Below are 26,728 nucleotides of genomic sequence, written 5' to 3' on the forward strand. Positions count from 1 at the left end.
AGACTTGACTTGGGGAAATTAGTTTAATTTATTACCAATCAAAATCAGAGTAGGATAATGAGAAGTAAAACCAAATCTTAAAAAAACAACACCTTCCCCCCACCCCTCCCTTCTTCCCGGGCTCAACTTCACTCCTGAACCTCTTCCCCCCCCGAGCGGCGCAGGGGGATGGGGAATGGGGGTTGCGGTCAGCTCATCACACGTTTCTGCCGCTCCTTCCTCCTCACACTCTTCCCCTGCTCCAGCGTGGGGTCCCTCCCACAGGAGACAGTTCTCCACGAACTTCTCCAACGTGGGTTCTTCCCACGGGCTGCAGTTCTTCACGAACTGCTCCAGCATGGGTCCGTTCCACGGGGGCAGTCCTTCAGGAACAGACTGCTCCAGCGTGGGTCCCCCGCGGGATCGCAAGTCCTGCCAGCAAACCTGCTCCAGCGTGGGCTCCTCTCTCCACGGCTCCACAGGTCCTGCCAGGAGCCTGCTCCAGCATGGGCTTCCCACAGGATCACAGCCTCCTTCAGGCATCCACCTGCTCCAGCGTGGGGTCCTCCACGGGCTGCAGGTGGCTATCTGCTCCACCGTGGACCTCCATGGGCTGCAGGGGGACAACCTGCTTCACCATGGTCTTCACCACGGGCTGCAGGGGAATCTGTGCTCCGACGCCTGGAGCCTCTCCTCCCCCTCCTTCTTCACTGACCTTGGGGTCTGCAGAGTTGTTTCTCTCACATATTCTCACTCCTCTCTTCTCCGGCTGCCACTTCCCGGTTTTTCCCCCCTTCTTAAATATGTTATCACAGAGGCGCTACCACTGTTGCTGATTAGCTCAGCCTTAGCCAGTGGCAGATCCGTCTTGGAGTGGGCTGGCATTGGCTCTATCAGACACAGGAGAAGCTTCTAGCAGCTTCTCACAGAAGCCACCCCTGTAGCCCCCCCTGCTACCAAAGCGCTGCCACGCAAACCCAATACAGATAGTCAAATAAGTGGTGGCTCAACCTGTCAGTTGAAAGCAAAGCAGCAAATGTCCATACTGTAAAATTTCCACCAACTGCACTTATGAACTTCTATCTCTAATAGTAAAAGAGGAATGAGCTGACTATAATGTTATCATGCAGGCAAATAGGAGTGCTTCAAATATATTCACTGCCAAAGAAAATTTGTCTGATGTTCATCTGGAAGCTACCAGAAGCATGAAAGCCAAACAAACAAAAAAAATGTTCCACAACTTCTTAATCACAGACATTTAGAAATAAAGATCCTCACACTCTCTACAGTGTCATTTCCAAAACCAGTATCATTCATCCCAGGAAGAGTTGTGTATTTGTCCAATCTATCCAGTCAATTACACTTCCAAGTATGGAGTGTTGCTAAATCGTATCACTTCCCATTAATCAACATTTAAACTTGAAATCAAGCTGCACTCAATCAAGTAATACTGAGAGCGAGAGCACATGACTTATTGTCAGCCTATGCATTTCCTTACCATTAGCTTTTGACAATGAATTGCAAAAATGCAAAATTCCTTTTCCAATCTTTTCCTATGCTAACTAAAGCTGACAGGCTCATAAAAACACTGCCTCGCTGTGAATCTATGGAAAACACACTGCATGTAAACAGAAAACTACCCAAGGTGAAAAAAAAAACGATCAAAGGGTGAACAACGGCAAAACAAAGTCTGTCCTCAAAATCCCTGCAAGGAGCTCTGAATTACTTTAATGGCAACCCTATGCATTGCACTGTAACACTGAACTATTTGGGAAATGCATGCAGAATAGAGATGATACTTCAAGTGGCAGTGATAAATATTTAGCAAATGATAGTGCAGACTACCCTGAACTAGAGAAAAGAGATGGGAACAAAAAGAAAGGGTTATGTTTTGACCCACTGAGCTGTTCAGTTTCTAGTCTTAAACCAGAAAAGTTCTGAAGCACATGCTCATCTTAAAAGATGTTAATATCCAATTAAACATTTAATTTATACATCTAAAGTCATGCATACACTTAAATGCTTTTCTAGACTGGATGCTCAGTACCTTCCAAAATCAAGCTCTTGCCTGGGTCTTGAATGTTAACGTTCAATAAGGCGATTTCTCATTTCTTAATGTCCTTTAGTCACACATTTTGTAGCATAACTAATAAATATGAGAAATACACTAATGGAGAAACGTTGTATGAGAGAGAAACCAATCTTTTCAAAGAGTGGTTTGAAAGTAGTGCTGTTCAATGGTAGGTAGTTTAATAATAATTGGTAAACCTTTTTATTTGTGAGTTGAAGAGGCTAACCTCCCCAGTAGCCCATCCCTCTCTGTCAGCAGAGGCTTCAGTGCTCCCAGCTAGAACATGTCCAAAGGAACTCTTGATTTGGCATGACAAAGTGAAGCAGAAACCTCTGGCAGGGGAGGGAAATTCCTAAAATGGATCTGCCACTGACAGAACAGGCTCATTCTGGAAATCTCTGCCCTCAGCTGCTAGTTCCCATGCCCCAGCTGGAGATTCCCACTCTCCTGTTGTGTGACAAATGCCAAGTCAACTGTTCATGGAGCTGCCCTAACTGAGTGGGTGGAGTCCATAGCAGGGGCCAGGACGTCTTTCTTACTGTCACTTTCACTGATTATCATTTGTTCTTACATTACAATATTGATCATCTTAGTTAAAGACTTTATGGGTTTCTCAGATAATTAATTCAATGTATATGTAGAAGTCAAATGCTTACATTTACACAATGAAACGAAGGAATGGTACCACTGAATAAGGTGTTTATTTGCATTGTCCAGAAAAGAATGACAAAATATTTCAGGCAGGCCGGTGCGTACAACTGGCAGCTAAAAGAGATTCTCTACCTAAGGAGAGTTAACTTCTCAAAAATCTGCCTTACCTCTAATTTTAGCAAATCTCAGCCCAAAATAATTCTCAAATTTCTTTTTTCCTTAAGGCTTCACACATTTCTCTGAAAAGGGGAATGCTGCAGCTACCGCCACTAAGATGCCTGCTGCCTGTGACTCATTATCTAACTAAACTACTGTCCCTCTGCCCTGCCCATAGTGCAAGGCAGGGAAGAGACAGAGAAGAGCAAAACTCAATAATCTCTTTTAGCTGTCAATTGCCAGCTTCCTTACAGGGTCACAGAGTGACTTCTCTCCAGGAGAAGCTGCAGGAAGGATTTTACTGAGCTGAGCATTTGAAAAACCTGAGGCTCTTGCTGCTCCTCATCCTTCCCTTCAGACAGCTAAAACCGAAAGACAGACACAGCTTTCTTTGCACACCAGGAGCTTTCTGTTAGAGACACAAAATATGTCCCATTGCAATCCCAGCTCCGCTGTCCATTCATTTTACCTGAAATTTCACAATGCCTTCTCTACTTGGGCTAGGCTTCATTTTATGGCACTATAAATGTATATCATTTACAAGTGAGAAAACTGCATTATGTTGTTCTGCTAGGAAACTAGCTGTGGACCAATCCATCCCTACTGCATTTCTGTGTATGTTTGATATGCCTTTGAAAATATGTGACATTGTGCTTATGGGAAAATCAAGAAGGAAGTAATTCAAAAGAGATTTATTTATTAAAATGCTGAGAAGCCATTTAAACCCTTCTCTTGCCCAGTACCTGCATGAGTGATCTGAATTACTAGCGTTACTAGCATTCTGCCAATGGCATTTACTGCCACATACAAGAATTAGGCAGGACAGTGCTACACGGGAAGCTGCAGGGCATTCACAAGGCATAGCATTTTCAAAATCGGGATCTGTAGCCAAGAAAGAATAGTGCATCCTTTTGCATACCTGCCCTGGGGAAAACGTTAAGAGATACCAGCATCTATTATCAAATCAGAGTTCAGTTCCATTCATATCATTCCTATACTACTTAAGTGCACTTAAAAGAAAAAAAGCAACAACATCAGAGGTCAGACCTTATATTTGAAAGAAAAATCTGAAACTGCGTTCAAAATAACATAAAGCCTGTTTAGAGACATTTTTTAAAAAAGGATTATTCTTTTAAGAAAGAAGGATAGATGGAAAGAAATAAAAAGGTGAGAAAATTGGTTTTCCAATACTATGTAAAGCTACTTACTTGCATGCATCATTAATTTTCAAGATATACTGAAGATGTTCTTTCAACAAAGCAAGCTGCTCCCAAATGTCTGTATGCATGATGGGATGCTTTTTGTCTATGTTCATTTCTACTTCAATTTTATAGTGGGACTTCAGCTTCTGTAAACAAACAGCTCTGGAAACCTGTGGACAAGTGGCCGGTAAGGCTGGGAAGGGTCTGTAGCAGCGACAAATTTGTTGGTACATTTTCCAGTCTTGCCTGGAGAGAGGGTATAGTTACCCTTGTATGAGGAGGTGCGCCCTTCTGTATAAATATTTAAAATCATAATGAGTCCTGTGCTATGGTGTTGAGATTTCCTTTCACCACTAGCTGATACATCAACTCCCGCCTGTTTCCACCAATTATTACAGTTGGTCCCTCTTGGGAAAAGCTGAAAATGCTTGGGGGGTACGGGCTTGGTTGTTACCACTTCGGCTGTGGTGGCTGGCTAGAACCTCCTGCGTCTCTGCGGCGTGTGCTGCTGAAGGCTTCCAGGCACCAAGAGTCGCCGAGCGCGGGCCGGGGAGAGCCGGGCCCCCGCGGGAGCCAGGCCGGGCTGCCCTCGCCCGCGGCGGGAGAGCGTCGAGGCTGAGCAGCGCCGGCGCTGAGGGGAGGGCGCGCGCCCCTCCCTCAGACCCAGCCGCCCGCCGGGGTTATCGCCGGTTATCCCCGCCGCAGAGGGCAAAGCGTCCCGCTGCCCGCCGGCCCTCCCCGCCGCGGCGCCTCAGCACGGGCCCCTCCCCGCTCCTCACTGTCTCTGCGGTCCTCGGGCTGCCTCCCTCTCCCGCGGGTGGCTGAGGAGGCCGGGCTGAGGGGACCCCGAGGCACCGGCGGGCGGGAGGGGAGCGGGGCCCCGCCCCTCGCGCTCCGCAAGCCCCGCCCAGCGCCGCGCTGCACCTTTAAGCGCGCGGCGAAGCGCTGACGGGCAGCGTCACGTGCGGCGGTGGGGCCGGAACCCGAGCTCGTGCCCGGCCGGCTGAGGAAGCGCCCCTCGCCGGAGCGGCGGCTCCGGGACCAGCCGGGCTCCCTGCGGCAGCGCGCGTGCGCGCACCCGCCTTCGGCTCGGGAGCGCGCTCCGGCCCGGCCTTCCGCCCGGCGCGCGCGCGCGGGAGCCGCGCGGCTGCGGAGCGGCGGGAGCGCCCCTCTCGCCCGCCCTCCCTCCCTCCCGGCGGCGGCGGCAAGGAGGGCGGCGGCGTGCGAGGATGGAGCTGTTCCAAGCCAAGGACCACTACATCCTGCAGAGCGGGGAGCGGGCGCTGTGGTGCAGCCGGAGGGACGGCAGCCTGCAGCTGAGAGCCGGTGAGCCCCCGCCGCGGCGGCGGGGCTGGGGCGGGCGCCCGGGCGCGCCTCCGTGCCCGTTTCCTGTGTGGGGAAGGGCGGGCCGGGACCCACCCGCCCGGGGTGCGCTCGCCGGCGGGGGGGGGGGAGGCGGCTGACAGTGGCCGGGGAGAGGGTCGCTGAGGGGAAGGGCGGTGGCGGAGCTGCCCTCCGAGGGCCGGCGGAGGGCACCACCCCGAAAGCCGCCGCGGGCGCCCGGTCGCGGTGCCGAGCCCCGGGTGAGGGCGGGGGGCGGCAGGGCTTGTACGCCAGGGTCTCCTGGAGGTGCCGCGGCTCGGTCCCGTGGGGCTCAGCCCGCGGCGGGCGGCCGCCCCTCTCCATCGCCCCGGTTCTCGGAGGAGAAGCCCGGGCTGCCGCCGCCGTCCCCGCGGTGGTGGCTCGGCGCGGCGGGAGGCAGCTGCCCGGCGCCCGGTGCCGGGGCGAGCCGCGGCGCCGAAGGTCAGGCGTGTCGTGGCACTGGTGGCCCAGCGAGAAACGGACCTTCTGCGGGCTGAGGAATTGTGTGTCTTGCACCGTGTGTTCGCTTCTCTGCAAAGCAAAGTCGGGCTGCCCCTGCCAGCAACCCGTGCTTGACCCGAATAGTTTAGAGCGTTGAAATGCATCCAGTCACCCTTACTGGAGCATCGTCGCGTGCGGGTGTCAGCCTGATGTGAGCGGTGCTTGCCAGTGTTTCTGGTAAATGGTGATTGCGTCCTTCAACAAATGTATTCCGTGTTCTCCTCTTTTAGGAGAAACTGAACAGGTGTCTACACTTGTAAACTGCTCTCAAATTTTTTTGGTGACTACAGGGAGTAGAAGTGAGAATTACAAGAGGGGGCTATGTGTATTGGTATCAGGATGCAGAGAAGGTAGTGGGAACAAAAAGTGTAGATTGAGTTGTGTTAACAGAAGTTTTGAGGCAGTGGTAATGATAATATCCTATCTGGGAGGCTAGTCAGTAAAGGTGTCTATAAAATTAAATACCATCCTTTATATATTACTCAAAGCAAGCTAATTTCTGTAGCTTAGATGTAAAGGACTATAGCGTACCTCCTTATAAGTTAAAAATACTCTGAATAGCTCGATGTTTCGCCAAACATGTGGCAAGCTGCTCAGATGTTACAGCTTTCTAAAACTGGGATCCATGTTATGCTGAAAAAGCCAGTCAAGCATGCATATGACCAGGCTGGCTATCTGAGTACAGTACACTTCACGAGCCTTTTTCTTAAAAGGCTGGAAAAACTTTATATGTAAACGTCAAATACCATTTTTATCTGTGTTTATCCAAAGAACTGTTTTTCATACTGGTCTTTCTTGTGTTATGCTTTCATACTTGAGTCATGTCTTGTCAGTGCAATTTGTTTGCATCTCTTGGATAAAATTACAGTCTGTCCCAAGTTAACATGACTTATTCTTGTCCGGCAGCTTCATTTGTGGTTGAAAGTCCAGTAATATTTTGATTTATAAATCACCTTACAAAATACTTGATGTTACGCTAGCAGACAATATTGCTAGTCAATGAAACGCATGATTTTGCAGGGGAAAAAAACAACCCTCAATTTTAGATTTGCAACAGTTATAATCATCTGCATAGGCATAAAAGCTCTTACTTGACCTGGAGTAATAAAAGCACAAACTAGTGAACTGTAGTTCTGGAGATCGGTGTTTGAAAGCTTTAATTTTAAAAGCATCAATCACTTGTTTTCATGCAGCCATTGTGGTGATTTCCGCCCCCCCCCTTGAAGTCCATTAACTTCATGGAGGCTTTGCCAGTGCCCAGTGGTTTGTCTGCATGCTGTTCAGCAGCATTTTGTCCTTAGCCTACCTTTAAATTTTCAGCCAGTATATATATGTGATCCCTGTTGTGTGTGACCTACAGATTAATGAAAGGTAATATGATATTGAAGTCTCTTTGTCTGCTTGAAACTCTTGATTGTTTCCCATTTCAATGTGTTTGTAGTTCTGTTTTTCCAAGCCTGTCTGTGGATCATCTTATTGAAAGTGGGCCTTAGGGCTGTGAAACGAAATACCTTAGTATGTTGAAAGTAAGCCCAAGAAAGAAACAGTTCACTCACAAGAAATATTTCTTGGATCAATAGCTCTTGCTTGCATTAAGACAAAGCTGGATGTCCTCAAGCTTACAATTTTATTACATTTGATCATTTATAATCAAGGCCACTGACCGGAAATGAGTAAATGGATTACTGTGTGATGAGTCACTGCCATATTAAAAAAACGAAGTCATAACTTGTGTTTGTTGACATGTTTAATAGTTCATCGAAAGGCTATAATCTAACTATGTGTCTTTACTTGTTTTTGGAGGCCTTGATTTTATTCTGTCCCGCAGAGGCTGCTCTGCATTAATCTCTATAGACTTACGGATTGAAATAGATAATACTGTCAAACCTTGCAAAGTATTGCTTTATATGGTAGGTCTGAATCTCAAGAGCTGATGCTAAGCTTTATAATAGTCTCCTCCCTCAACTATAAAGGCATGTTCAGAAATTTGCTAATCTTGAAAGCTGTATTTCTGACCTCTTTGAATCATGGAGAGAACAGCTTGAATTAAAAAAGGCAAAAAACCCTTGGTAAATATTTGCTATAAGCAAAGTCTGAGGTTGGCCCTAGTTTGAAGGATGTCTGCCTATGTTTACAAGATGTTTCTGGTGGTTTTTTCTCTGAAGTGAAAGCACTAATGAGTCACCTGCAGGAAATCCATGAATCACTTTGGCATCATAGATTTTGTTAGGAATTTAGCTGTCTACAGTGTACTTTTTTTAGTGTAGTGAAAAAACACGTGTTGTTCAACCATGCTTTAAAGACCTTTACATCAGGGATGTAATCTTGATCGGGATTTCACTCTTGGTTTACTCTGTTTATGCTCTGCTTGGCTGCTTCTGACTGGTACTTACACGCAGATTACAAACGTCATTTTAGTGATGTTGTTGGTATAAATTATATATTTATATATGCATATATATACACATATAGAACAGAGCAAAAGTATTGGAGACACTGAATTCTTCTCACTGTTTTCTTATCAGCAGAAAAAGGAATGATGTTATTTTATGGGGTGAAAACTTTTGTTATCATTGTGTTGGCCTTGATCATTCTCTGGGCAGTAATGCCAGACTAAATAAGCTTTGGAATAGTTGCTGTTAAAACTATTACTAGTAGTATGCTGGTTCTCACCACCCCAGAGAAAAAAACCTACGAGATATTCCAATCAGTGTATCACTCAATTATTCTAACACAACTTTTGGGGACTTCGTGCTCAGACTCCATTACCTCTGCCTGTAAGAGTAAGGTGATGTTAAGATGTGTCTTACCTCTGGAGTTATAACTAGAGGCAAACAAGCATTTGTTTGTTTTAAACACTTTAGGAAATTAGTGTTACAGTACTGATTTTCTTCTGTTGAAAATGGTTGTGAATCAGAAACTGAAGCAATGCCTTTAAATTTTTTTTAATGAATGAGACATGGTATCAAACGGTATTTTCAGAGTATCAGGGGACAGATTTCAGGTTAGCTGTCTTAGTCTGATAGTGTGAAATCTCTGAATCACAAATCATATGGCCATCTAATATTCGAGCTAGGTGTGCTTGCCTTACTCCTCAAAGACATTACAGGAGTCATGTAGAAATTACTTGTCAGAGTTCCTGACCTGTTCTTCATGATTGTAGATCATGGAGTGTGTCTTGGAAACTGCCTGTCTGTTCTGGAAAATGAATTCCAGAGGAGGTAGTTGTAGCTTTAGAAGAATTCTCTCCATATTTCAAGTTACTTCACAAGGAACCTCAAGCTGTTTTTTGACACTTTTTTTAGCCTCAGTTGTTACTGAACTGTTTCTCACCCTTGCCTGCTCATTCTGTTCCCTCTCCTCCATACCCTTTCTTAGTTGTCAGCGCAACATACTTGTGGCGTATCTGACAAACCACATATCAGAACTGATCTGTATTAGCTGCAACCCAGTAAGAATGTGCACTTAAGAAGCCTTGAGCAGTTAGTTCCCTGTTGCTGCTTGTTCTTTCTCACGGAAGAGAACAGAGAGGACTAGAGGAGAGGGGTGGGCTGTTGTATATCCTTCATCTGATTGAATATTACATACATTAGTCAATTTTGTAGCTTCTGACTCTGAGGCGAGATCTTCAAATGTATTTACCAGAGATAAACTATTTTCTACTTTCATTAAATAAGATCTACTTTAATTCCATCCATGATTCTTTTTACAGAGCATAGTAAACCTAAAACTGAGACTTAAATGGGTTGATAGTATGCTACGTCCTAACCTGGTAAGAATTAAATACATCTTGAAGTGAGATGTTTCTTGTTTAGTTTCCTGTTGAGTCTTAGTAGCAGAAGACAAGTTGAATATAACAAGACTGTTCCTGTCTCTTTTTTTTTCTTTCCCTTTTCCTTATATGAAGAGGTCTGGAAATGCTGAACTTGTCCCAACTCGGATGCATAGGTTTCTTGGAATTCCTGCCCACACTGAAATGACTTTAGGTTTTAAATAAGTACATGAAACACCTTTTAACTTGATATGCTGTTGCCATTTTTTTTGATCTGAATGTTCCTTGCTTATTGAAGGAAAAAAGCTCTTTTTTTTCTAGAATTAAAATGAGTCTGTAATTCAGGTGGTTTTTTGTGGCTTGTATTTTGCTAGCAGAGGTTAGAGTCATCTTTTATCTCTCATGGGTTAATACTAACTAAATAGTAGTGAATAGGAAATTGTAGACTAACAGCACTAAAATATTTAGAACCGAAGGCACTGACAGGTAGCCACCTTTCAGTTAAAGAAGGGTCTGCATCTGTATCAAGGCTTGTGGTTTTCAACCTGTGCATACTGTTGTTCTTGTTACTTCCAACCCTGGAAGTGCTGCCCCCTCCCTGGCAGTGTTGAAGGCCAGGTTGGATGGGGCTTTGAGCAACCTGGTCTAGTGGAAGGTGTACCTGCCCCTGGCAGGGGGGTTGGAACTAGGTGATCTTTAAGGTCCCTTCCAACCCAAAGCATTCTATGATTCTTTCACAGTTTACCAGTGTGGGTGATAACTTCAGCTGTATGTGTAAGGAAACATTAAAACTTTAAGTGACTTAAGTTTTAAACTGTAGTAAAAGGCAACCATTTATTTGCTATGCCACTTATGTTCTTTCAAAACAACTACTGTAGATTAGAATGTGATTTTTTTTTTTTAAACGGTCTTTAATTGATACTATTAAGCATACAGCAGGGACCTTGTGTTGCTGAGGTTATGCTCCAGAAAGAATGGTTAATGCTGTAGCTGCTTGAGCTGAGAGGTTTTTTAAGACATTTCCTGAAGCTTTCAGGTGACTGCAGGAAGTGATTTGGTGGGCAGTGGGGCATTTGCTGGTAATGAGTGAGAAGGACAAGAAGGAAACACTTTCTCTTGCATCTTTTCCAAACTGCTGTGCTGCTCAAGGGACTGCAATAACTTCCGCTAAATAATTCCCTCAAACTGAGGCTTCTCAGAGTGTGGTTTGAAGAATTTGCTTCTAAAAGAAAACACTAGTGCAGTATCAAACAGGACTCAAATATAGCTTAATTAAATATTGACTGTGTGTTTCAAACTCATTCTGTTAGGGTTGTGCATTGAGACTCAGGGCCCAGAGTTTGGCAGACTGTGCTTTTTCTCTGAAATGTCTCAAAGATTTGAGACTACTGGCCAAAGCTTTTTTGTCAATGTTTAGAGGCTTCATGATTTATGTTTAATGTTATAAAGAACATAAATTTTTAGTATATGTAGAGGTTTGTAGAGGTTAAGATACAAATTTGGTAACTGAAAATTTGCTTCTCATTAAATGTTAAACTTGCTATAAATGTGATTTTTAAACTAGTTTATTGAATATTCTGGATTTGTTGCAAAAATGCATGTGGTTATTCTAGTTGAGAAATTCACATGGGCAACTAAGTCTGAAAACCCACTATCCTGCTATGGTAATCTAACTTGATCTAGGATGATTTAACTCTTCTCTTCATTTAAACAACAACAACAAAAAATTCCCAGTTTGTTTTCAGTCATGATTTAGCCATATCACTTACTCTTGCAACTATCATTTGCAAAAATCTTAACTGGGAAATAACTTCTTTTATAAGATAGAATATGGAAACAGAGTCTGCTGAGGAGGGGTGTGCCTATGGGTATGTGCAGGTTTATCTTCTCCCTCCATCTGTTTAAACCTTTTGTGAAGTGCCCTAATTCCTGTCTGTGGAGTTAACGCTTCCAGCTGATGGTCATCAGTTCTACCAGCTCAATCGTGTTTTAACTATGTCCTTATTTGTTAAAATCATTGTATTTCATATGTCTTTGTAGGAAACAAAGTAATAGGAACAAGTATCAGAAGAGAAGAAATTTGGAAATGTTGCAAAAATATCTTTTATAATGCTCTGCTTTAGTAAACAGGATTATTAATACTCAATGATCAGTTGTATATTCTTGTTCCAAACACCTCTAATTCCTCCCCCAGTAAAAACTGGGAGAGGATTTTTTCTCAAAGCTGAACCAAAATGAATGGAATTCTACTTGAACACTTAAGTTCTTCTTTTTAAGAAGAAATAGAAGCCCTGAAACAGTGTTCATTGTGTCTTTGAAAAACTGAGAACAGGCCACTTGAACATACTTTGAGCTTGAAAACTTACATGCTATTTTGAGTAATGTAGTAAGTCTTTATCTCTGATGGCATGATGGGGAAGCAGGCAAGATCATACTGAGATGCTGAAATAAATCACAGAAGATGCCAGCATTGTGCAAAACAGAATTCTGAGCCAAATTTAGAAGTATATGACCTTGCCCAAGAGGTCGTTGCAAAATGTAAATGGCAAATGTGCTGGTCTGTCATTAATTGTTAACTTTCAGTTTGTTTTCTGCTTGTCTGTTTCTCAGTTTAGGAAAACCAGCAATTTTGCCACATATTGCTGATGCTTAAGTTTTCTCCTATACTGAAATGTCTATCAGTAATGTTTAAATGATATATTGCTTGTTGTTGTTTGATTAAACAGTCAATTTGTCCCCAACAGTTAAAAAACAGATATGTGGTATGTGTGGCATGAAATCCTTTACTTTCTGTTCCTGAAACACGTGCCAAGTTTTTGAGTATAACTCCCTTATTTAGTGTTTGAAATAGTTGTTCCCAATCCATAATTCTTTTTCTGCTTTGAGTTTGATTAGTTGGGCAGTCTGAGAGGAAAGTTAATTGTGGAGTGAAAAGATGACAGCGAGGGAAAACCTTACCTTGCTTAGACTTGGCTCACCACAGCTATACCAGTATTTCTCTCATGGCTTTTAAGAAGCATTAACATAAGTCAGTTCAGTGATAAATAAAACAAACTATTTTTCATAATCATGAAATCCTTCTGCTCAATGTTTATACTTAATTCTTTTGAGGATGGGATAGCTTTCTTGCATTCTCTTTTGAGTATAGCTGTAATTGTTGAGCAAACTTTTCAAAACAGCCTATCTTCAGAATGAGTGAACCTAGTATTTAAACTGTCAGTTTTGTAAGTAGGTTTGAATAAAATCTTTCTCCTGCCTTTCTGATAATTTCCCTCTTACAGAGTAAATGGGATTAATAAAATTGCAGACAACTTACTGCTTTCCTAGCTTTAAGGTTATACCCACAAACAACTTGAGCTTTGCTGAAATACCAGCTGAAAAAAGGAAGGTGTGTTGGTCTGTAATTGTACTGATTAGTACAGTGTTGTTACTTTTGGAAGGATAAAAGATACTATTTCCTTACCTGTATCACTTCTGAGAACGTATGTGTTTACTAGCAGAGTTCAGCAGTGTAGAAGAATAAAGGGAAATTCTAAAGTAAAAAAAAAAAACAAACCCCAAAAACCAACAACTGAGCTTCAGTAGCTTAGTGCCTATTCACATTTTGTGAGTCACTGCTGGTCACTTATCTGAATGGTATTTACAGGTTTGTGGAAGGGGTGAGGAGGTGACTCTAATTTCAAGCGGTTGAAACGCATCTAACAGCTTGTTGCGTGCATTTGGCCACCTGCAGCAGTGGTCTCAAGTGGGGTGCATGCACCTCAGGGGTGCACAAGACAATCCATTGGGATGTGGGAAGAAAATATTTTGTATCATTAATAAATAAAATAATTTTAAAATAGTATTTATTATCTCATCCATTTAAAACATCTATTTTTGTGTATGTTTTATGATGTATGTAATACTAGTACAGTAGAACTTACATATGATTTATAAATAAATATACATATATTTGGGGTGCCTGCTGTAATATTTATTTTACTGGTGTGGCATGTGACCAAAAAAGTTTGTAGACCACTGATCTGCAGGGTCAAATTCTGTTTGGAGGGAATATGTTTCATCTGGTAACAACAACTGGTACAGGAGTTCCTTGTGCAATTACTTGTAATACTGGATACTCTCCAGACAACTGAACATTTTCTGTATATTTTTAAGTTTCCTGAGCAATGCCTGGTGACTCAAGGGATTTTATAACAGCAACAGAATACAAAGAAGCGTTCTTTATCAAAATGAGTAGTAAGGATTCATTTTCATTAGGTACTTTCTCTGGGACTTGCATCCTGCTTTTGCAGCAGTAATACAAACTTGTATTGCATACTCTGATCCCCACTGCTTTAAAACTGTCACTATACAACCTGAATTATACTTAGACTAGATGAATAGGAACAGTTCAACTTTGAGATACTGAAGAAAAGTGTCCAAAGAAACTAAATCACTTTCTTTTTCCTAGGCACAAGCGGGTAGATGTGTGCTGTGCTTATACAGTTGAGACAGGCACTCTGTAGGAAGCTTGCATTGAATTAGTGTTTGGAAAACATGGTTCTCATCATTGGAGACTGAAGGATAAGCAGGCTTTCTAGCAAGGCTGTAAGGTGTAGCGGCAATGAGGAGACTAACGGGTTTTCCCAAAATCCTCCTAGTGTAGCCTAGCTGTAGGCTGCTTAAGAGGGGTGTGTGTGGGCAGATTGGGGAGTACTCATGGTTTCAATTCTCTCTTATAAAGCAAAGCATTTCAATTCTAAGTGATGGAGGACTCTCAAGGCTATAATACTTGCAGATGGTGCAAGCTGTATAAAAGGCAAATTAAAGATAATTAAAACAGGCGGTTAGCTGAAGGAATAACTTGCATATTCTCTACAAAACTTTAAACAAATAAATAAAGTTAACACTTTGTGACAATTAAGAGCTTGTACTTGTAATTCTAAATGTCTTAATACTCCTCCATTTTTCTGCAATTATAGTAACTTAAATTTAGAAATCTGTGCTGAAAGGAAAACTTAATTAGCCTAAGTTTGTTTGCGTAAGTAGTTCTTTATTTCCTACAAGAGAAAGAAATTCAAGTTTATACTCTTAAATCTTCCCAGTTAATTTGTAATCTCTTAATCCTGGCTAATATTTCAGAACACTATTCAGAGATGAACTGGAACTTGGAAGCAGACTTTATTTTGAAAAGCCAGAAGAGGTCATAACGGTCAAATAGTGCTAATAATAAAGTCCTGTAGTTGTTGATCTAAAGCAGACCCAATTTAAAGAAAAAAAAATAATTCTCAAATGTATTTAAAAATAGTATTAAGTTTTTTCCTGAAATTTAACACTTCAGGTGTCAAAAGTTACATTAGCAGAGCTGAAAGTTTTACTTTGGCTATTTACAGTGAGTTACTCAGCTTTTACTTTTTATATATAGATGTCTATTGCTTGTGTTGAATGGCAAGAATGATTATGAGAATTGCTACTCTCAGGCTATGGAAAGAATTTTTTGAGAAATAGAGTGTGTTTATGTTTGTGTTTGTACACTTTACACTTCCATAGAAACTGAGCTTGAAGTTCAGTGATGGTTTTTGTATGTTTTTATGCAGAGTACACTGACAGGAAACACTTTCTAGTCAAGGTCCATTCCTGAAACTCAAAGTTTGAGGAAAGCAAGAGGAGTACTGAACTACAGCGAGATTGGAAGATAAATAGTCATAGCTATTTGATGGATTGAACCAGGTAGTGGCTCAGTAGTAAGGGCTGGATTCAAATGATGACAAATGAAATCTTTTCTTCCTGCCTTCTCCCCAAGGGAAGCTGATAGCCTGCCTCCTTAAACTCTTCAGACTTGCCTAGAGTCATTCAGTGTTGAGCAAGTGGCTTATCCCAAAGCAGCAGTTTGTTTTCTTATCAGAATTTTTGCCTGACCTCAGATCAGCTCTGCTGGTGGTAGACTGGAGAAAGAGCTAGAAAGCAATTTTGGCTTTTGATGCTCTTCCAAGTTACTTTTTAATCATCTTTTTCAGTGTTACATTTGTGTAAACACAAAGAATTAACGAAACTTTATCTGGCATTGTGTGGCCCTGCATCACTGCTGGTAAGCTCCGAAGGGTGGTGGTGGAAGTAATCACATCAAAGCTGGTTTTGTTCCGAATTTGTGATGGAAGTTCTATTGTGCTGCAACTACAATGCTGATATAATCACTGTGAATGGTAAATGTCAGTGATTGTTAATCTCTGATAGGAATCAACAAAAAGAGGCAACGCTTATTTAAATAGCTTGAATTTAGCTAGTGGAGTAAGGGAAAGAATGAACAATTTTGTACTTTGGGATGGAAACATGGTAAGCAAGTACGAAGTATTAAGGACATGTGTTAAGGCCTATCAAACCCTGGCAATTCTCTCAAATTAGAACATACTGAGGACACCAGAGAACTCCCTGAGTCGAGAAGGATCTTCCGTGGGGCTCAGCACACTGCTCTTAGTGACTCTTTCTGCATATAGCTTCCTACTTTCTGCTTTGAAGGACAATGACTATTTTGATAGTGCTCATTATCACCAGCACAATACTGTAAGAAGTCTGTTTCAACAACATTGTGTTACATTTTCAAGTTGGTAAGTCTTTATTCCTGGCTGTCTGAGTTTCAAGAGATCACTTGACAACTAGTGTGACATCTGTAGGGAGAGAAGTTTGTGTGGGGAAACAAGAGTAACTGTATTAATAAATTGTATTTCACATTATATCTTAAAGTAGTCAGTCTGTTTTGGGTGTAGAGGAAAGTCCAGTGTTTCCTTTGACAGAGCCTTGGGGTAGTTAATTCTTATTGAGAAGGTGTTTCTTTCGAAAGAAAAAATTCAAACTTGCCGTGTGTTGTTTCAGCAGTCAGAAATGTGGCCACACATGTCTTTTTATGTATGCTGTACGAAAACTTTTTACTGAGAATTTTCAGTTTTGTATGGTTACTTCCCCCTTGGTTTTAAAAAGATGTAAATACATTCTGTAACATGTATCACTGTCTATCAACTTATGCTGCCTCTTAAATTCTGCTATGTCTTACAGGTAGAGACTAATCTTCTACAGGCTTGCAGTTAACTTTCTTGGATCAGAGATAGTATTATCTCTGTATATTTTAAATTGTTATATAAGCAAAGATTAAGTGGTTATAATTTTCAAAGATACAAGATGATGGCTGAAGATAGCTGCTGCCAGAATTGCCAGACAGACTAAAATGACTGCAAGCGAACAGTCTTGAACAATTTTACAGTATTAGACAGAAGTTGGAGACAGCTTCTTCCAAAATGGAGTAAATAGGACTGCACTCAACATGTAAGCCCGTATTCTTTGGGTGTGGGTGGGGGAAATGATAGTTAAACCTTTTACTTGGTCCATCCATCTTACATTTCCAGAGTGTACTCTTCAAGACCAAGAGGTTCATATCTGTATTTACTGTAGTGATATGTATCAGCACGATTGGGTGTTGGCTCTGAGTGGAGATATGGCTGTCGCACAGGAAACTGAGCTATAACCAGTAACGCAGTTCTTATCAGAAGGTCAGAACCAGATGTGTTTTATTTACTTAAAACAATTTGCTTGCTTCTATGCTGTTACACATACTTCCCTATAGAAAGTTCTCTAGAAATAGTGTAAGGAAAAAAAATCTTGTGATACTGTCACCAAAGACAGTCAGTGTGATTCCAGAATTGGTATTTTTCACAGCCTACAGGCATTTCTTCTGTAAGACTTGTTCACATCTAGGTTTTCTTGGACACTGAAAAACAACATGTTAATCTCCTCAGATGTTGCTAAATATGTGTCATTTTTTTCTTATGCCCTGCCTTCCCCATGGAAAACTTCCTTGAAACAGTCAGCCTTCACTGTTATTAGCTTGATAATCATGCTTATCTCAAGAGCCAGTGCTGCCCAGCTGGTGGATCTATATTTGCTGTCTTTATACTCTTATTAAAGTGTAATGTGCATTTAACTCCAAATGCATTCTCTTTTTTCCAAAGCTCGTCTATACTTTAAGTGAACATAGGAGTCAGAGGTTAGAGCCAGTTCTCATTGTGCCTCTGTACCACTAGGGAGAAGTATTCCTGTAGCAGTCTTGGACATTGCATGTGATTATGTCTAGGGCTACGTATGTCAGAGTAACCCACAAAACTAATAAACAGCTACAGGAGACCCACTTGTCCTACAGGCCCTGATACCAGTTTCCTTATGTCCTTTTGCAGGCAAGTCTAAACTATTGTTTCCTTATATCTGTAATTAAACCAAAATCTTGTTTTCTCTTTTTTTATCTCTTGTAAGCTACTAGAAGAAAACCTCACTTAGTATCCAGAGCTTTCCTACTAATATCTCTTGTCATAGCAGGAAATCAGTTGTTTAAAAAGACTTGGTTTGTATGGTAAACCTTCAGTAGTTTGGTTCTTTAAATTCCTCTTGTGCCTAGCTTTTTTTGGCAGCTTGATGTATCTGGCTGGTTTCTAGCTCTCACAATGGAATATGAATGTGGAAGTCAATTGCAAAGATAGCTAAAAGTAGATGAAGTCTGAGGCAATACAGCTCTAGAAAATTCCCAGGGGTGAAGGCAAGACTATGGGATTGTGTGGGTGAACTGGGAAAGAAGGTGGAAGATTTGAGTGAGGAAAGCTGCCTGCGTTCCTTTTTCCTGTAAGTTTGATAGTGCAGATTTTCCACTCAGCATACAGATGCTCTTGCGTGGTTTTTGGACTGAAACTCTGAGCTCAGGCTGTTCTAGAACTTGTTTTGCATGAGCACATTGGCATATGGATACAAGATGAGTTTAGGTACTTCAGCAAGGTTTGAGGGTAAATCAAAGTGTTGGCACTGTCATAGCCGCTGCCACTTATTTCCTGGTGCTCATCTATCTGTATTAGTCTCCTTAAGAACTTCATTTGATTATGGCATGATTCATACTAGGTTCTGTACAGAACAAGTAACTGTCTGTAGCACTCTTACAGTGAAACAGGAAGAACCAGCAGTTTCTCTGCAGATACAGTCCTTTAAATGGCATAGCCTGGTTACACGCATTAAATGTAGCTCTGTACTGCCTCCTGCAAACATCGCTTTAAATTCTGCTACCATGTGCTCTTGGTTCTTGCTTGTCTGCATACAAGCACTTGTGATATATCCCATTTAAATGAGTTCAATTGAGATCTATCCTGACTTAAACGATTTCTGTTGTATCTCATGTAAATGCTTGTATTTAATGATGAAACTAGCTGAGTCTGACTTACTATTAAATGTTACGCTGAAAGCTGGAAATAAATGTGTGTTCTTGGAGTAGCAAAGTCTCAATTACAAATGTTTCAAGGAGGATAGTGTTTGACAATAAGTACATAAAAAGTATCAAACTGACTATCTGTTGTCACCTGCAGACCTCAGACTTCCAAGAAGAAACTAAGGTCTTGTAAATAAAGTGTTTACAGGTGCAGGATTTGTACTCTTCTATATCTTAAGATACTGTGTGAGTTTGTTCTTTCAAATGTTCATCTACTTACACCAGGAGCTAAGATACTTAATTTGTCTGGATGTTAAAACTGGAGAAACTTTTCCACCTTGGAACAAGGGAGTTTTGGTAGCTAATAACAAGCTGCTTGTCCTTCTTGGTATAGAAAAACTGTCTCTTCTCCTTTGCGAGTTTGTTCTCTCCTATACAGATATTAATTGCTTTTAAGGATTTCTTTTCACTTAAGAGTTGACTTAGAAAATTTATTCTTTCCCACAGTTTTGAACTCTTGAATAGGCACTACGCCACTATTAGAGACTCTTACTGAGCATCAACAATGTGTGTCTATGTGACCACAGGATACTCTTCATGTTTACACTATCTTACTGGCTTATATCAAGTGGTGGCTTGAATGCATGTTGAGAGGAGTACCCTTCACAGATTAGAAAGTTGATAGTGTTGCCTTCCTGCTTTCTCTTCTGTGTCCTATGTGGTTCACTGGAATTTCTTAACAGTACGAGAACTAGAAACCTAAAACCTAACTTCGTGCGTTTTGGTATTTCAGGTAGTTGTTGAGAGTGTTTTAACAAAAGAGGAAGTGTGTGTGTGTGCATGTATAGAGAAAGAGTATGTGAAACTAATAGTAATTGGATAGGTATGGGGGGAGATGGGGCTGAAAATGAACATCTGCTAGGTTTTTGAAGCTACATTATTAGCTTAATGACCTTTATTCAGTTTCACTATAGCCAATAAAATTTCAGTTGTTACAAATTCTAATAAACATTAGAAGAATTAAGTCTCCATTAAACTGAATTGCTGTAGCCCGAAACAATTATATATCTTTTTCTGAAATATCTGTGGTGGGCTTTAAATTGGAAGCTTAGTAATTTGGTTATAGCTACTTGGTAACAAGCAAAAACTGAACAGCATATGTATATTATTCTTATTGCAGGAATTGTGGTGTATTTTCTACCCTTTGTGGTGGGGAAAGTGGAGAGAATGACCATCACTGGATTAATTGTCCTGTTGAGTTGACTTTAAAATAACAGGAGCTTTGTTCTTTTTTTTTTTTTTTTGCAGCCACTGATCTTCTTTTGGCTTGGAATCCCATTTGTCTGGGCCTGGTAGAGGGAGTCATTGGTAAAGTTCAGCTTCATACAGGTATGTTGTTGTTTTTGAGGTTTTATTTACTGCTAATGCACTTTGTTTTAAAGTCAGTGATACTATAAATAATACTGTGTAGCTCAAATGGAATTATGTAGTGTTCTTTACAACAGAGGAGTACTCCCCAATTATGTGAACTTGTCAAAGTGGTTATATCATAGTTGCAGATGCAAATTCCCTCTACTTCCCAGTGTGTGTATTTTGGTTCGTAACTGTCTTGTAAAAATGGAGAACTGCATTCACAAAGAGTAAAAATTTGTGTTTGAAGTTCTATCTGAGGCTCATGTGATATGCATAAAATTCTTGCACCTTTTTGAATAATTCTTTCAAGCAGTTTTTTGTTGTTCTCCTGTGGTACAGTGCAAAAACTAATGATGGAAGTTTTCACAAAAATATTAGGCTTGAATTTTCAATGCTATATGAAAACCTGAAGAATAATTACTACCTTGGTAGTAATTACTACTTGAAAGTAAAAGGAACACTTAAACTTGTTTGTAGTTAAATATAAGACATAGCTATAAAATGAAAGCAGGCGTAGAAGGCATTGTGACTTAATGTTAAGCCTGTCTCTAACTGATTCTAGTAAATTTTTCCTGTAAAATAAGGTCAATGTTCTTCTAGCTATAGTCAGCTGCAAATTCTTGTAGCCATAATAATATTTATTTTTATATGTACTAGCTTTTTATATATACTAGTAGAGCTCTGGATATCTGTTTACTGACAGGTAGTAAAGGTAGCCATAAACTCTGCTTCACTTACTGAGTGCTGTTCTTTTTGTGAATGCTTAGAGCCTGCATTTAAAGTAGTGCCTGGCAATATGATCAATACAGGTAAAGTTTCAAGTGTGTTCCAGGATAGCAGGATGGATTAAGTGCTGAAATGGATCAGATGTTTGTCCGTTGAATAGAAACAGATCAGTCAAGATGGCAGTGGCATACTAGCAATAGGGGAGGAAGGAAAACAGGGACTGGTACACCACTGCATGAGTGTATGACAGATACAGTTCTAGGAAATGCTTGGCTCCGTAGTTACTGTAACCCCTAGGTCTCGTTTCTGAGTAATAGTTCAGAGCCCATTCCTCCATGAAACTTATGATCACATCCTCTTTCCAATTGCATCGCTTCATCTTTTGAATTTCACCTGATATTTTTGTCTGTGCTCATTCTACAGATCTACTCAGCCATCCTTTTTCAGATCTGATGATACGAAGTGGCTCAGACTCTGCCATCTCACTTTCTCTTCTCATGCAAGTTGTCTGTGCTGTTCAGCATGTGCTGTTCATGATGAATGATGACTAAACTCCAGTAATGACCTCTTCTGCTGTGCGAAAATGCTCAATGATTGTTTTTAGCATGGTTTTTGTCTTGTGGGTTTTTTGTTTTTGTATTATATAGTTTTTTTTTTAAAAAAACCCAAGCACTTAGAAAGGGGAAGGCCTTTGTGTACCTCTCTAGGGAGTCTGGTATAAAAGCCTTTGAAGGGGGGACACCTTGTCAAATGCTTTCTGGAAAGTCTAGTATCTTATGGCAACTGAATATCCTTGCATGAGTGCTTATTGTGAGGCACTTCCTCTGCTTATTAAAGTTGAGTTGAAACTTTTCCCAGCATGTGACACTTCAACAGGTGCCAGCTTGCTGTTGTCAAGTAAATTAAGATTATCGGGTCATAAGCCTGATATCTGGTCTTCTTTCCATGTCTCCTATAGAGCTACTGCATCAATTACACTCATCCAGGCACTCCGTTCAGTTGCTGCTTAGGTCAGTGGAAGCATTTTGTTTCCTCTCTGCCTTGTTCAGGTGACACTGTCACAAACTGTTCATAGACAGTTGTTGTCGATATTCTGGTATTTAGTGATGCAACTCTCCTGTAAGGACATTTAATTTCTACCTTTAAATGTCTGAAGAAAGATACAATCTCCAGGTATTTGTCATTACTCTTCTGCTGAGAACTACTGCTCCCTTGAATCTGCTGATAGTTGCTGATGAGTGTCCTCCATTGGGCTGCAGTCAAAATGAGAGGGCTGACTGATATGTCTTACATAGGTCTCTTGAAACTGGTTATTGTCAATGAACTGTCGCTTGATCGTATTTAAGTGTAGCTTTATGTAATCCTCTAGCTGAATCATCTAGCTCTTTGTAACAGGAACCTGTCTTCATTACTTATTCTTGTATCAATCTTTGCCACCTGGAAACTTTATCAGCAGAAGTTGTATAAATATTTAACATTTCTGGACTATTATTTCCAGACCTAGTACTGTGCGGCAGAAGCTGGGCGAAATGCATTTCTCCCAGAGCTGATCTGGAACTTGTTGCTTTGATTTCTTCTCCCCTGCCCCCGTACTACAAGGATCAGAACACTTGATTTGAAGCTCTTTTGGCTAACTAGAGGCCTGTATGGGCTTGTCCTGCTCAGAACCTTGTTATTAGCTATTGTTGGAAAGAAGTACTGGCGTGTTTTAAATGCTTAGCACATACTGACTAATATTGGAAACTTAAAATACTTTTTTTTAAGTATTGAAGTTGCTACCAGTGCACTCTAAAGCTGCCACTAAACCTATATGCACTTTAATGTCTTGGGCATAGATCCTTATATGTTCTTGAAAGATTTGCTTAATGCAAGAATGCTGGAGTATTCCTAAGATGACCTTGAAATGTCCCTGTAGTCAGTCTTCGGCTGTCCTTAATTTAGCATTGAAATACCCTTGCCAAATTGCTGTAACTAGGGGTGGGATTTAATTTAGTCTTAATCTTGCTGCTTTTATTGCTGACCTAGGACAGGAGAATTTGTAGGAAAGCTTCTGTGGTAGGGAAGTGGTCTCATAGAAACCAGCTGGCCAGTATTACATGGTTTATTTTTTAATTCTTTAAAGAATTTTTGAATGAGGGGATCAGTTGTATATCTGGACATAACTGTACACTCACATCAGCGGTGAAAGTCTACTTAAAGTATCATTTGGTTCTTCCCTAATACTGAATTTTCTTAAACATTAAGATGCTTTTTGGGGAAAAAAAACCCACAATCCAAACAACAAAACCTTAATTGAATATCAGAATGCAAGGGTATAGTCTCTTGCCTTTTTCTGGCCCATCCCAAGATGACTTGTAAGAAAATGTGGGGTAAAAATGGGAATAGAAGGAAATGGATTTTAGGATGTGTTGTGGAGGTAAGTTACTGAAACAGAACATTGCACGTTTTCTTGGTACAGATGCACAATTACAATTCTCTGCTTGATCTTCCCATATAGAGGCAAGCACCTCTCTTGCCTAAACAGTGTCTCCATTATAGAATATTAATTTTGTTTTGTGGTCCAGTTAGTGTGCGTTCATACAAAATATAAGTGTAGCCACTTGATTTCTTTTTGCCAAAATCCCAATGCAGAACTAGAAAGAGGTTGTGTTATTTTTTGTTAGAATAAAAAGTAGATTCTTTAATCCACTAAAATGGTAATGGTAGCCTGAAATTGAATCACTTTTGATCAGAGACTACTTAGTAAGCTGATCAAACATTGTAGTGTTAGAATATGCTCAGAGTTAATACTGTATATCTAACTGTAACCAAAACTGGATTTTTTAATGAGGTCCAGCAACTTCCACTTAACTCATTCATTGCCACCACACATTTTTCTGTTTCTTGGTCAAAGCACGCTCCTGTGCAGTTTAATGTCTGTACTTGAATCAACTTGGTGTGCTCTTCCAGTGCTGGTTAATTAAGACCCAAATTAAATACTGCTGACAAGGTTCCATAGACTTAGTAAATAGAAGGGAAGTGGAGTTCCTCCTTCCCTATCCCCAGGAAAGGAAAGCTTTTTCTGTTAGCATGCCTCTGAATCTTGATAGAAACAATGAGTGGTTCAGCATCTGAAATATCTTCAGTGAGATGTAACTGCTGCCATTTCCAACTTCATGCAATCAACAACGTAAAACATTCTCTTTGCATGTAACTAATTTTTAAGTTATTCAGGTAACAAAAAAGAAGAAAATGGTAGCATGGAATTTCTTGGCTAAAATCAAAATACTTGCGAAAAGCAACATTTATAGTAAACTTGTGTACAGTTTAAGAAAAGTTACTGCAAAAGCATTTGGGGAAGCTAAATGCCGGATTGTTTGGAAGTGTTAGAGAAAATAAACAGCAGTGGTGTGCTGACATTGTTGAAGCAAAAGAGGAGCTAAATTCCTGTTTCAGTGAGGAATGGGAGGTAATAGCTTACTTTAGATATAGTACTTTAAATTAGTTGTTGCCATCTGCTCTGCCATAGTTCATAAAACACTAAAAATGCATGTTAGATCTTAAGAGATGATATAAAACATGCACTCTTCTGGAGTGACATATAGCTGTGGTGTTCTTCTGTACACACCATACCTCCCACGTTGAGTAGATAACAACTAATCTTTTTAAAGCTATTCTATGGAACTACTTTTTTTTAACTGCAGAAACACATACTCTATTTAGGGATTCGGTTATTTAGATATTGCTGGCAATTATAATATGCTGCTTCTATTGTTGAAGCTTTTACTTTAGGGCATACTTTATCTGCATAATTACTTCCTGACTGTTTTCTCTTGATCTACTGGGGAATTCCTGTTTTTAATGTTCTGTGGCTCTGGCTATAATACAAATAGAGTTTTGACATGTACACCAAGATGTCTGAGTGCATTTTTAAAAATGGTAAAAGGATACAGAACTCACTTGGCTGTATTAAGCTCTTAAGTTCTTGTTTAATGTTACCAGGGTTTGCTAATATCAGGTAAACTGAAGAGTAGCTAGAGATTTTTTCTTTTGTAGTTTTCACTAAGGTGCATCTGCTTAGAAATTGCCTTTACACTATACTTTTTTTGTCTGGTGGAATAGTATTTATTATTTCACTGGAGCTCTAGATGGTATCCTTTCTTAAGAGTATCTGTTTTGTTTGTTGACATACACTGGTGATCTTCTCATAGGAGTAAGCTGTGTGGCTAACCTTCTGTAGGTGGGAATAATGAGATTACAGGACTGCCCAACAGGAACATCTGTCTGGATGCCCTCTTGTACTACCCTTCTGTTAAGCTTTGGATTGCCCTGGGTTTCCAGAGGCTGTATTGATTTTGCCTACTGGAAAGCAATATAGAAAATGGTAGACCTTCTTTTTAGATGAAGCAGTAGACATCTTCATCTGTTGCTGGTGTTCTTGGCAGCATTTCAATTTCCCCTTTTTAAAGGGATGTTCTTACCTACTCATTGGTCTTCTCACTGTTGCATAGAATCTGTCCTGTTTTCCTTAGCTTCCCTTTTCTTAGTTCCACCTTACCCCCATGGTGGCTAGGTGAATGCTGGAGGCAAAGGCAGCTGTTTTCCAAGTCATGTTGCCTGTACCTGTACAGAAAAGCTGTTCTAGCACCTGCTTTCAGTGAGGATAACTGTCTCGCTGGCATTTGCTGTCACTTTCTTGTCCTCGTTTGTTATCATTTGACCAGTTTTTAGGAGACTATGCTTATGTCATGGCTTTCAGTAACCTGGTCCAACCTCAGAGCTGACCCTGCTTGACCAGGGTGACATCCTGGAATCCCTTCCAACCTGACTTGTCTCTGTGATCCTGTAGAGATTATGATTCTGATGCTGTGTTCAGGAAGTAGTGCAGGACAGCCTTTAGAAGATCACATACATTAAGTGGTGCACGTTGTCATTCCCCTTCCCCTCTTCCCTTTTGGGGGGGCAGCCTCTAGTTCTCAGCACATTTGTAATTATGAGGATCTGTAATTTTTAAAGGCTTCTTAGTACCCAACATAAGCAAATATCTTTTTCTAAAGATAGTAATATAGAATCAAAGTAAGGAGTGGAGTGTCAGAACGCACAGTAGTCTATTTACAATGATTATTCCTCTTTAGATAGAAGAAACTGCTGCTTATACATATCTTGTCAGATTTGTGTTGAAGTGTTCAGGGTTTTTTCAGTTGCAGTTACTGGAAAGATGCTCACAACTTTGATAGAGCTTTAATTCTATGCTGAGAGTATATTGGGAAATCTGAGAAAGAGATAACAGTTCTGGGTGTCCTGTGACTTTAAACACATTATCCTGTGTTTTTCTTAAGCACTCAGAGGATAAAATACTGTTTAGAATTTACTGAGCAGGAAAACAGACTTTGTATTTGCTATAAAGCCTCTAAATAAATTTTTCAAAGGGTGTATATTGCATTTAAAGGTATAATACATGACACAATCTACTGTCACAAGTGTGGAAGCATATTTAAGTCTACCATAGCAGGCTTTTAATGTCTGTATATGATCTCTTCAGTTAAACTCAGTTGGTTGCTTCTCAGTTGGGAGAAGTAGTGAGTGTATATGTGTGCCTCTAAGGCTTTCTGTGCCTTTTCCATCTCTCTTAACAGAACTTTCACTTTTGATTCATAAAAGCCCAGCATACTACTAGTATGCTACTAATCTAACCAAGGGATTAA

The 26,728-nt window shown here is 40.6% G+C and overlaps 1 protein-coding gene across 1 annotated transcript in view; it reads left to right on the forward strand.

Annotated features, from left to right (window-relative positions):
- The first annotated feature begins 5,288 nt into the window (after nucleotides 1–5,288).
- The window catches only part of INPP5F (inositol polyphosphate-5-phosphatase F), a 45,952-nt gene continuing 24,512 nt past the window's right edge, over nucleotides 5,289–26,728 (forward strand). The window contains exons 1-2 of the mRNA XM_059821200.1: nucleotides 5,289–5,385; nucleotides 20,214–20,294. Of these exons, the coding sequence (XP_059677183.1) occupies nucleotides 5,289–5,385; nucleotides 20,214–20,294 (178 nt within the window). The remainder of the gene's footprint in view (nucleotides 5,386–20,213; nucleotides 20,295–26,728) is intronic.

The sequence above is a fragment of the Gavia stellata genome, chromosome 9 (assembly GCF_030936135.1).
Source record: "Gavia stellata isolate bGavSte3 chromosome 9, bGavSte3.hap2, whole genome shotgun sequence".
NCBI classification, from domain to species: Eukaryota; Metazoa; Chordata; class Aves; order Gaviiformes; family Gaviidae; genus Gavia; species Gavia stellata.